The sequence below is a fragment of the Leucopleurus acutus genome, assembly GCF_964270905.1.
Source record: "Leucopleurus acutus genome assembly, chromosome: 13".
NCBI classification, from domain to species: domain Eukaryota; kingdom Metazoa; phylum Chordata; class Mammalia; order Artiodactyla; family Delphinidae; genus Leucopleurus; species Leucopleurus acutus.
The window spans coordinates 23990662-24003525 of NC_139155.1; the positions used below are offsets into that span (position 1 = coordinate 23990662).

Genomic DNA, 12864 nt, shown 5'->3' on the forward strand with positions numbered 1-12864 from the left:
TCAGAGCTGGTGTATCTCAGATGTCAGAGTGTGATAAGAAGTGTGGATGTTAGAGGTTGCAGAGTTGTGGTGGGAGAAGAATTAAAGCCACCAGAGATGAGACTTGGATGCTAAACAATTCCTCCAGGAGAAGTTGGTGAAAGATGAAATGTCTGAAGTAATGGAGAAGCAAAAGGAGCGGCTATTTGGTGAGTGCCTCCTAGGAACCCAGTTATTTACTTCTTGAAATAGTTTTTTAGGAGGACATTTATTTTGCTCATTTTGACAGGTGAGAAAACTGAGACTTAAAAAGATTAAGTAACTTGCTCAAGATCACACAATTAGTAATCAGTAGAGGCCAGGATCAAACCTAGGCTGTAAGACATCATTCTTTAAGACATTAAACTGTAAACTGTAATAGTAGAAACTAATTTGAGATGTTGCAGTAACAAAAGCCTTCAGTGACCTTGAAAGTACAGAGTAGTTATTAAACCCTTTGTTCTGAATTTAGCATGGTTTAAGAGTTGCAGTGTCCATTATGGTGGCCACTAGCCACAAATGGCTTTTGAGCACTTGAACTATGCGTAGAGTCACATGTTGAAATGATAATATTTTGGATATATTGGTTAAATAAAAATATATTATTAAAATTAATTTCCCCTGTTTCTTTTTACTTTTTAAAATACAGCTACTAGAAAATGTTATTAAATTAAATATCTAGTTTATATTATATTTCTGTTAAACAGGACAGGTTTTGATTACATAATGCTAAGACTCTGCATGGATTGGCACCACCTCGTTGTTAGAGAACTCCAGATCATACCTGTTCATCCAGAGATAAGGTCCTTCCTGATCACAAAGTCCTACACAGGATGCCCAAGCCTTAAAGTGCTTCCTAATCCCCAGCTACTGCTCAGGCTGTTTCTCACCACCCTCCACCCCCATCCCCCTCTTCAGTCAAAATGTACCTCAGAACCTGGTTCTTGCCCTGACAATTTGACAATTGATTCCTTATGACCTTGGTGCTTGGTTCCTGTTCTCAGCCCATTTGTCTACTGGGAGCGTGAGTTCCTATGTATATCCTGCCCAGGGTGCAGTCTTGACCCAGCTCTGCTTTGTTGTCACTGAATCCACGTTCATAAAATGTTTTATGTATTAGAGAACAGTAGTTTGTTAACTAAATCTAGGCTCTAAATAATTTGGATATGAATTAGCTACTTCCCATGATGTAACCCTCAACATCATCCTTTGTCTCCAGCCTACCTCAGTTTTGTATTATCTTGTTCAACTAATCTAGGTGTGTGTGTGTATATATATATATATATATACCCTGAGCCCTGAATCTTTTCATGAAGCTATCTTTAAATGTTTATTTTCTTTCCCTAGGAGATTCCCTTACCAAGTCCCAATTCTAAGTGTAAATGATCAGATTGACTCTGCCACATGAGTTAAAAGTTTTGTTACTGGGCTTCCCTGGTGGCGCAGTGGGAGAGTCTGCCTGCCGATGCAGGGGACACGGGTTTGTGCCCCGGTCCGGGAAGATCCCACATGCCGCGGAGCAGCTGGGCCCGTGAGCCATGGCCACTGAGCCTGCGTGTCCGGAGCCTGTGCTCCGCAGCGGGAGAGGCCACAACAGTGAGAGGCCCGCGTACCGCAAAAAAAAAAAGTTTTGTTACTGTGAATCAGCACACCAGAGTCTCACTACTCACCTAAGGATGATTTGATAAAACTGGCTGAAAATACAAAGCTCAAGACCATGGATTTCATGGTGGCCCAGGAGGAGCAGGAATCACATCAAGCCCACCCATAAACATTGTTTCATTCATTCATCTTTCCCATTCATATTGAGAACCTGATGCTGGTAGGCATGTTCATTGCTAGGAATACAGAAATGAAAAAGATATAGTCCATATGATTTTATTAAATGTGTCAATATGTATTCACAATGATGTATGCATTTCCAACTTTCTGGTGGAAGTTTGTATAAAATGAACATATTTACAGAAATTCAATTTACCCCAAAATGTCAGGAGCACAGCTCTTACATTAAACTTCTGGGCACAATAGAAATAGGAAAAAAGTTCTACCACTAGGGGTTTTTTTTTTCCCCCTTTTCTTTTCCTTCTTTCCCTCCCTCCCTTTCTATCTTCCTTGCTTCCCTCTTAGTAAAGGGTTTTTCATTGTCACAACTTGTTATATATTGATATATCCTTATACTTAGATAGTAGTCTCTTAATTGAAAGAATTTTTATGTTGGTAACTATGTTGTCCACCCCTGAGAAACAATGTGGGGTAGTTGGTGGCAAGATCAAGGTCAGGAATTAGAAGACCTCTAATTCTTGTTCTATCCAGGCCTGCCCTAACTATTTAAAGCACTTTGAGCAAATAACTTATCTATTGTTAAGTTATAACTTATCTAGATAATCCAGAGATTATCTAGTCAATTATCTATTGACAAGATAATCTCTGGAGCCCTGTTCAAATTTTTAACTTTATAATTCCATGAACTTTTACTCAAATGGCATTTGAGAAATATTTGAGACTGATTTGATGACATCTTAGGTATAGGTTCAAAGAATCAAACAAGTTACATCTTAGGCACCTAAGTTTTTTGCAGTTGTAGCAGGATGTATTAGTTTTATATACCAAGTTTTGATTAATATGAGTATTGGTGGAGGTCATGATTAATTGAAAATATGCAATTGATTTTGGGTCTATCATAAGTGATAGTTGCTATTTGTTTTCAGAGAGCCAAGCCTCCCAAAGGCCAAGGGGCTGAACATCATCTGGAAAGAATCCGACGCAGCCATCAGAAGCATCATGCTATTTTGGCTTCCATTAAGTCAAACGAGCGGGATCGCTTGAAAGTTGAGTGGGACCAGCACAATGACCGCAAGTTTGTGGACAGTCTTGTGAAAGCAAGAGTCAAGGATGCCATGCAAGGGTTTATCATCAATACTGAAGAAAGACGAAATAAGTAAGGCTCGTAAACCAGCTGATCCAGACTCTGAAACATTCCTAAAACCACAGTTTGAGATTGATCAATCAAAAATCAAGTGAATTTTTACAGTAAGGATCATGGCTGAGCTATGCATATTCCTACCAAACCAATAGCTATTGCTTGTTTCTGTTTTCACTTGTGATAACCTATGTTTGATAGAAAGCAAAAGAACATATTGTTTCAGATTTCTTTATTTTTAATTAAAATCTGCTCATTTTGCTTTTTTGTTGAAGATATACATTACATGTCTCATCTGTATGTGATCAAATAAAACATGGCATAGATTAGTATCTTTATTGCTTTAAATGGCAACTAGTCTTATTTTATGGAATACTGTAACAATCTTTCCTTCTTACAAAATTTATGACTGAACGTGTACTTCTGAAATCAGATTTAACAAAATAAAAATCAGTTAGTGAAATGTGGCATGATAGTTTTAATTTCCTTTTCTCTTGTCATTTTGTTTTGTGAACTTAGGTTACGTGAACTTTTAGCATCAGAAGAAAATGAATATTTTATTGAAATGCAATTGAAAGAAGAAACAATTGAGGAGAAAAAAGATAGAATGAGAGATAAAATCAGATTATTAAGAGAGAAGAAAGAAAAAGAGAGACAGGATTTTGTGGCTGAAAAGCTAGACCAGCAATTCAGGTAATGATATCAGAAAAACACACACACAGAATCTGAAGTTGGTATATTAAAAATTATTTAGGAAAGCTAACTACAGTAAAGTGTAGCCTTAAGAGGGTATACACAGTAGTTGTACCTTTAAGTCTTGTTAATTATATATACATCATCGCATAATGCAGATACTGAGGAGTTTTGTTTGTTTTGTGGTGAGAATGCATAAGATTCACTCTCTTAGCATATTTCAAATATATAATACAGTATTATTGCCTGTAGTCACCATACTGTATATTAGATCCCCAAAACTTATTCATTCATCTTATAACTGAAAATTTATATCCTTTGACCAATATGTTCAGATTTCTCCCACCTCATAACCCCTGAGAACCAGCATTCTACTCTCTGTTTCTATATATTCAACTTTTTTTTCTTAGATTCCACATTTAGTGAGATCATACAGTACTTGTCTTTCTCTGTCTGGCTTATTTCACTTAGTATTATATCCTCCAGGTTCATCCATGTTGTCTCAAATGGCAGAATTTTCTTTTTTATGCTGAATAATATTCCATTTCATACTTTCTTTATCCATTCATACATCAATGGACACTTAGTTTGTTTCCATATGGTAGTTCTGGTTTTAATTTTTTGAGGGATCTCCATACTGTTTTTCAGAACGGTGATACCAATTTATATTCCCACCAACAGTGTACAAAGGTGTCGTTTTCTCTACATCCTTGCCGACACTTGTCACCTCTTGTCTTTTTTATAATAGCCATCTGAACAGGTGTGAGGTGATATCTCATTGTGGTTCTGATTTGCATTTTTCTGGTGATTAGTGATGTTTTCACATACTTGTTGGCTATTTGTATGTCTTCTTGGAAAAATTTCTATTCAGGACTTTTGCTCATTTTTTTAGTCAGATTATTTGGTTGTTTTTTTTTTTTTTTGCTATTGAGTTAAATGAGTTTCTTATGTATTTTAGATATTAACCCTTTAACAGATATATGGTTTGAAAATATTCTCTTCCATTCTGTAGTTTGCCTTTTTATTTTGTTGATTGTTTCCATTGCTGTGCAGAAGCTTTTTAATTGGATATAGTCCTACTGGTTTATTTTTCATTTTGTTGCCTTTGCTTTTAGTGTCATATCCGAAAAATCATTGTCAAGACCAATGTCAAGGAGCTTTTTCTCTATGTTTTCTTCTATGGGTTTTACAGTTTCAGGTCTTATGTTTAAATTTTTAATCCATTTTGACTTAGTTTTTTTTTTTTTTTTTTTTTGTGGTATGCGAGCCTCTCACTGTTGTGGCCTCTCCCGTTGCAGAGCACAGGCTCCAGACGCGCAGGCTCAGCAGCCATGGCTCACGGGCCTAGCCGCTCTGCGGCATGTGGGATCTTCCTGGACCGGGGCACAAACCCGTGTCCCCTGCATCGGCAGGCGGACTCTCAACCACTGTGCCACCAGGGAAGCCCTTGAGTTAATTTTTTTGAATGGTGTATATAGGGATGCAATTTCATTCTTTTGCATGTAGATATCCAGTTTTACCAAGACTGTTTATTGAAGAGACTATCCTTTCCTCATTGTGTGTTCTTGGTCTCCTTGTAAAAGATTGGTTGACCATATATGCCTGGATTTATTTCTGGGCCCTCTATTCTGTTCCACTGGTTTATGCAACTGTATTTATGCAGCTACCATACTGTTTTGATTATGATAGCTTTGTAATATAGATGGAAATCAAGTATGTGATGCTTCCAGCTTTGTTCTTCTTTCTCAAGATTGCTTTGGCTATTCATGGTCTTTTCTAATTCAGTTGGAATTTTGGGATTTTTCTTTTTCTGTTTCTGTGAAAATGCCATTCGAATTTGGATAAGGATTGCATTGAACCGGTAGATCACTTTGCGTAGTATGGACATTTTTTTAAATTAATTAATTAATTTTATTTTGTTTATTTATTTTTGGCTGTGTTGGGTCTTTGTTGCTGCGTGCGGGCTTTCTCTAGTTGCGGCAAGCGGGGGCTACTCTTCATTGTGGTGCGCAGGCTTCTCATTGTGGTGGCTTCTCTTGTTGCGGAGCACAGGCTCTAAGGTGGACGGGCTTCAGTAATTGTGGCTCACGGGCTTAATTGCTCCGCGGCATGTGGGATCTTCCCAGACCAGGGCTCGAACCCGTGTCTCCTGCATTGGCAGGTGGATTCTTTTTTTTTTTTTTACACACACACACACCCCTGAAACACTTATCTTTTTTTTTTTATTTTTTTATTTTTATTTATTTTTTTTAACATCTTTATTGGAGTATAATTGCCTTACAATGGTATGTAGTTTCAGCTTCACAACAAAATGAATCAGTTATATATATACATATATTCCCATATCTCTTCCCGCTTGCGTCTCCCTCCCTCCCACCCTCCCTATCCCACCCCTCCAGGCGGTCACAAAGCACCGAGCTGATCTCCCTGTGCTATGCGGCTGCTTCCCACTAGCTAACTACCTTACTTTTGGTAGTGTATATATGTCCATGCCTCTTTATCGCTTTGTCACCGTTTACCCTTCCCCCTCCCCATAGCCTCAAGTCCATTCTCTAGTAAGTCTGTGTCTTTATTCCTGTTTCACCCCTAGGTTTTTCATGACATTTTTTTTTTTTTAAATTCCATATATATGTGTTAGCATACGGTATTTGTCTCTCTCTTTCTGACTTACTTCACTCTGTATGACAGACTCTAGGTCTATTGGCAGGTGGATTCTTAACCACTGCACCACCAGGGAAGCCCCAGTATGGACATGTTAAAAATATTAATTCTTCCAACCCAAGGGCAAAGGATATCTTTCCATTTATTTGAGTCTTCAATTTCTTTCATCAGTGTCTCATAATTTTCAGTGTACAGATCTTTAACCTCCTTGGTTAAATTTATTCTTTCGTATTTTATTGCTTTTGAAGCTGTTGCAAAAGGGATTGTTTTCTTAATTTCTCTTTCAGATCGTTCATTATTAGTGTAAAAAATGCAACTGATTTTGTTTATTGATTTCAAATCCTATAGCTTTACTGAATTCATTGATTAGTTCTAACAGTTTTTGATGGAGTCTTTAGGGTTTTCTATATGCAAGATCATGTCATCTGCGAACAGATAATTTTACTTCTTCCTTTTCATTTTGGATGTCTTTCATTTCTTTTTCTTGCCTAATTGCTCTGATTAGGATTTCCAGTACTATGTTGAATACAAGTGGCAAGAGTGGGCACCCTTGTCTTATCCCTGATTTTAGAGGAAAAGCCTTCAGTTTTCTACTCTTGAGCATGATGTTAGCTGTGCACTTGTTATATATGGCCTTTATTGTGTTGAGCTACATTCCTTCTATAAGTAATTTGTTGAGAGTTTTTTTTTTATCATGAATTTGTCAAACCTTTTTCTGTATTAAGATGATCATATAATTTTTATCCTTCATTCTGTTAATGTGGTATATCACATTTATTGATTTGCATATGTTGAACCATCCTTGCATCCCAAGGATAAATTCCACTTGATCATGGTATCTGCTTCTTTTAATGTGCTGTTAAATTTGCCATGCTAGTATTATATTGAGGATTTTTGCATCTGTGTTATTCAGGGATATTGGAAGTGTTTTCTCTTCTTCAATTTTTTTGGAGGATTTGAGAAAGATGGGTATTAATTCTTCTTTAAATATGTGGTAGAACTCACCAGTGAAAGCATCTGGTCCTGGACTTTTCTTTATTGGTAGATTTTTTTTTTTTTGCAGTACACGGGCCTCTCACCGCTGTGGCCTCCCCCGCCGCGGAGCACAGGCTCCAGACGTGCAGGCTCAGCGGCCATGGCTCACAGGCCCAGCTGCTCCACAGCAAGTGGGATCCTTCTGGACCGGGGCACGAACCTGCGTCCGCCACATCGGCAGGCGGACTCCCAGCCACTGCGCCACCAGGGAAGCCCTATTGGTAGATTTTTGATTACTGGTTCAATCTCCTTACTCATTATTGGTCTTTTCAGATTTTCTATTTTGTCATGATTCAGCCTTGGTAGTTTATATGTGTCTAGGAATTTATCCATTTTTTAGATTATCTAATTTGTTTGCATATAATTGTTCATAATAGTCTCTCATGATCCCTTGTATTACTGCAGTGTCAGTTGTAATGTTTCCTCTTTCATTTCTGATTTTATTTATTCAAATCTTCTCTCTTTTTTCCTTAGCTAGTCCAGCTAAAGATTGTCAATTTTGTTTATCTTTTCAAAAAACTAGCTTTAGTTTCATTGATATGTTTTATCATTTTTCTAGTCTCTACTTCATTTATTTCTGCCCTGATCTTTGTTATTTTCTTCCTTCTGCTTACTTTGGGCTTAGTTTGTTCTTTTTATAGTTCCTTGAGGTTTAAAGTCAGGTTGTTTATTTGAGATCTTTCTTTTCTCTTAATATAGGTGTTTATTGCTATAAACTTCCCTCTTAAAGCTGCTTTTGTTGCATCCCATAAGTTTGGGTATGTTGTATTTCTGTTTTCATTTAAGATATTTTTTGATTTCCCTTTTCATTTCTTCTTTGACCCATTGGTTATTCAGGAGTGTGAGTTTAATTTCCACATATTTGTTAATTTTCCAGCTTTCTTCTGGTGTTTGGTTTCTAGTTTTATGCCACTGTGGTCAGAAAAGATACTTATATGATTTTAATCTTTTTAAATCTGTTAAGACTTCTTTGTGACCTAGCATGTGATCTATCCTGGAGAATGTTCCATGTGTACCTGAGAAGAATGTGTATTCTGCTGCTATTAGATGGAATGTTGTGTGTATGTCTGTTAGGTGCATTTGATCTAAAGTATGGTTCAATCCAGTGCTTCCTTACTGATTTTCTGTCTGGATGATCTATGCACTGTTGAAAGTGGAGTATTGAAGTTCCCTACTATTACTGCACTGCTGTCTGTTTCTACTTTGATATCTGTTAATATTTGCTTAACATATTTGAGTGCTCTCATGTTGGGTGCATATATAGCTGACCCCTTGAACAACACAGATATGAACTCTGCAGGTCCACTTAAATGTGGTTTTTTCAATAAATGCAGTACTACATGATCTGGGATTAGTTGAATTCGCAGATGTGGAACCAGGGATGTGGAGGGCTGACTACAGGACTTGAGCATCTGTGGGTTTTGGTATCTGTAGCAGGTCCTCAAACAAATCCCCTGCAGATACCAAGGGATGAATCTATATTTATAATTGTTATATCCTCTTGATGAATTGCTCCTTTTATCATTATATAATGACTTTCTTTCTCTCTTATTACAGCTTTTGAGTTAAAGTGTATTTTATCTAACATAAGTGTAGCTACCTCTGCTCTCTTTTGGTTTCTACTTGCATGAAATATCTTTTTCCATCCCTTCACTTTAAAGATATGTGTATCCTTAAAGCCGAAGCAAGTCTCTTGTAAGCAGCATATTGTTGGATATTGTTTTTTATACATTCAGACACGCTGACTAGATGATTTCAAATTACCTGTCTTTGAGTTCTTAGATTTTTTTCCTTTGTTTTGTTTGTTCACGCCTGATGTTGATGCTGTCTCTTGGGTTTTTCATTTCATTCATTGTATTCTTCAGCTCCGGAATTTCTGTTTGGTTCTTTTTGATGATTTCTATCTCTGTTGAATTTCTCATTTTGTTCCTGTGTTGTTTTCCTGATTTTGTTGCATTGTCTATCTGTGTTCTCTGGTAGTTTACCAACCTTCCTTAAAACAATTGTTTGGAATTCTTCATCAGGTAATTTGTAGAGCTTTATTTCTTTAGGATTGGTTATTAGAAAATCATCGTGTTCCTTTGTTGGTGTCTGTTTCCTTGATTTTTTGTAAGCTTCGAAGCCTTGTGTTGCTGTCTTTGCATTTAAAGAAGTATTTACCCCCTCCAGTTTTTACTAGCTGGCCTCAGGAAAGAAATACCATCACCAATCAGCCCAGCGAGGGATTCTGAGACCTTTCTCAGACCTTTTCTATGGATGCACCTGCTCTACACTTCTTGTTCTCTCGAGTGTATGTAAAGCATAGCCTCACATCCTGTCTTTGGCAGGATCTGGATTCTCCCTACTGGCTGCTAGAGGAGAAGATGCTGTAAGGGGCAAAGGGGACACTGGGAAGTGAATTTCAATGAACCATTAATATATTTTCCACTCTCTAGTAAATGTTTTTTGACACAGTAATAAAAATGAAGTTTCATAAGTGGTTTGTGCTCTTAAAATACGTATTAATTTGGTAACAATTTTTACAGATTTCATGGAGAGATCTTATATAACTAAGTATACAACTTCAAGTTGTATAACTTGCTAGTTAGATGAATTATTAGAATTTTTGAAGAAACAGTTATATCCTGCAACAATATACAGTAGCCCCCCTTATCCATCCCCAGTAAATGTCTGAAACTGGGGCGAGTACCAAATTCTGTATATACTATGTTTTTTCCAATACATACAGACCTATGATAAAATTTAATTTATAAATTAGGCACAGTCAGGGATTAACAACAATAATGAAATGGAACAGTTATAACAATATACTGTAATAAAATTCATGAATGTGGTCTATCTCTCTATCTCAAAATATCTTATTGTACTGTACTCACCCTTCTTCTCGTGATGATGTGAGATGATAAAATGTCTATGTGATAAGTAAGATGAAGTGAAGTGAATGATGTAGACGTTGTGATGTAGCATTAGGCTACTGGCCTTCTGACCACACGTCAGAAGCAGGATCACCTGCTTCGGGTGATCCTGGATCATTGATCAATGACGATGTTGATGGTTGATGTCAGGAGCAGAAAATGTTGACGGTTGGAGATCCCAAGTGGGTGCAAAATTTCATTACAGTACTTAGAACAGAGTGCAGTTGAAAAACTTATGAATTGTTTATTTCTGGAGTTTTCCATTTAATGTTTTCAGACCACAGTTGACTGTGGGTAATAGAAACTGTAGAAAATGAAATGGTGGATAAAGGAGACTATCATAATTCATTTGAAATCCAACTGTTTTCAGTGTTTTTAATGTAATACCACCAACTCTTTAATACAGAGCAGCAAATATAGTTTTAATTCATTATAACGGTGAAAGGGCAGTGTTAAATTTTGATCAAGGATGCTAAATCAGGCCCCATTACTGAAAATATAATTGAGGCTTTAATGTATACATAAAGTGAGATGAAATTTTTCCTCTTCCTCTCCTTTCCCTTCCTCTTCCTTTTAGTATTCCATTGTGTGAATATACCACAATTTATTCATCTTCCAGGTTATAGGCATTTCAGTCATTTCCAGTTTATTCTTATAAATAAAGCTGCAGTGGACATTCTTGTACATGTCTTCTGGTAGACAAGCACATTCATTTCTTTTAGGTATATTCAGTGGCATACCTAGAACATTTGACACTCTAGAACGGATCATTTTTATTGCTCCAGGTCTTCCAAACAGCAAAATTATTTTCAGTAATAATAATGAAATGAAATGAATAACAGTGACAAGATAACCAGTGATTTTAAATTTATTTATTTATTAATTTATTTTTTGCGGTACGCGGGCCTCTCACTGTTGTGGCCTCTCCTGTTGCGGAGCACAGGCTCCGGACACGCAGGCTCAGTGGCCATGGCTCATGGGCCTAGCTGCTCCGTGGCATGTGGGATCTTCCTAGACCGGGGCACGAACCCATGTCCGCTGCATCGGCAGGCGGACTCTCAACCACTGCACCACCAGGGAAGCCCAAAATTTTTTAAATTTTTAAATAATTATATATTCACAGAAATTGAAAAGATAGTACAAAAATGTCATGTATTCTTGCAGTCCCAGTTTCCTCCAATGGTTATATCTTATGTAACTATAACACAGTATCCTACAAGGAAATTGACATTGGTATAATGTATGTATATAATTCTGTGCCATTTTATCACATGTGTAGATCCATCTAATCCGCCACCACAATCAAGATACAAAACTGTTCCATCATCACAAAAGTCTCCCTTGTGCTCCCCTTTATAGTCACAACCACCACTGTCACCCCCATCATTCCTAACCTCAGGCAACTTCTAATCCCTTTTCCGTCTCCATAATTTCATCATTTCAAGAATTTTATATAAATGGAATCATACAATATGTGATCTTTCGAAATTGGCTCTTTTCAGTCAATGAATTGCCTTTGAGTTTCATCCAAATTGCTGCATGTATCAATAGTTTGTCCTTTTTATTGCTGAGTGGTATTCCATTGCATGGATGTACTTAAGTTTCTATAAATCATTCACTTATTGCAGTACATTTTGATTGTTTCTAGTTTTTAACTATTATAAATGAATCTGATATGAACATTTGTGTACAGATAGTTGTGTGAACATAAGTTTTCCTTTCTCTAGGATAATTGCCATATGCTGGGTCTTATATGTATGCTTAATTTTGTAAGAAACTGACAAATTGTTTTCCAGTGTGGCTGTACGATTTTATATTTCTACCAATAATGTGTAAAAGATTAAGTTTTTCCATATCTTTGCCAGCTTTTCATACTGTCACTAGTACAGCAGAGGTGTGTAATGATATCTCATTGCCACCTTTACTGGCATTTCCCTAATGAGTGGTGGTGTTGAACAACTTTTCATATGCTTATTTGCCATGTGTACATTCAATTTGGTGAAGTGTCTCTTCATATCTTTTCCCATTTTCTTATTGGATTAGCTGTTAAGTTTTGAAAAGTCTTTGTATATTCCAGATATGAGTCCTTTGTAGGATATGTGGTTTAGAAATAGTTTTTCCTAGTCTGTAGCTTGTTTTTTTTTCCCTCTTAGGGGTGTCTTTCACAGAGAAAAAGTTGGTACATCATGAAAAAAACTTTTTTAATCTCCTACCCCTGTATTGCCTTTCCCCCCTTCCCTCTCCCCACTGGTAACCACTAAGTTTGTTCTCTATATCTCTGAGTCTGCTTCTTTTTAGTTATAGTCATTAGTTTCTTGTATTTTTTTGGATTCCACATGTAAGTGATATCATATGGTATTTGTATTTCTCTGTTTGACTTATTTCACTTAGCATAATGCTCTCCAAGTCCATCCATGTTGCTGCAAATGGCAAAATTTCATTCTTTTTTATGGCTGAGTAGTATTCCATTGTATATATATGCCATATCTTCTTTATCCATTCATCTGTTAATGGACACTTAGGTTGCTTCCATATCTTGACAATTATAAATACTGCTACTATGAACATTGTGGTGTGTGTGTCTTTCTGAATTAGTGTTTGTTTTTTTATTTTTGGATATGT

General features: G+C 36.7%; 1 protein-coding gene across 1 annotated transcript in view; it reads left to right on the plus strand.

The window, feature by feature from the left end:
* The window catches only part of CFAP53 (cilia and flagella associated protein 53), a gene marked incomplete at its 3' end in the record, with an annotated part of 65236 nt that overhangs the window by 1595 nt on the left and 50777 nt on the right, over nucleotides 1-12864 (plus strand). Inside the window, exons 2-3 of the mRNA XM_082853165.1 lie at nucleotides 2727-2956; nucleotides 3458-3631. Coding sequence (XP_082709291.1) covers nucleotides 2727-2956; nucleotides 3458-3631 — 404 coding nt within the window. The remainder of the gene's footprint in view (nucleotides 1-2726; nucleotides 2957-3457; nucleotides 3632-12864) is intronic.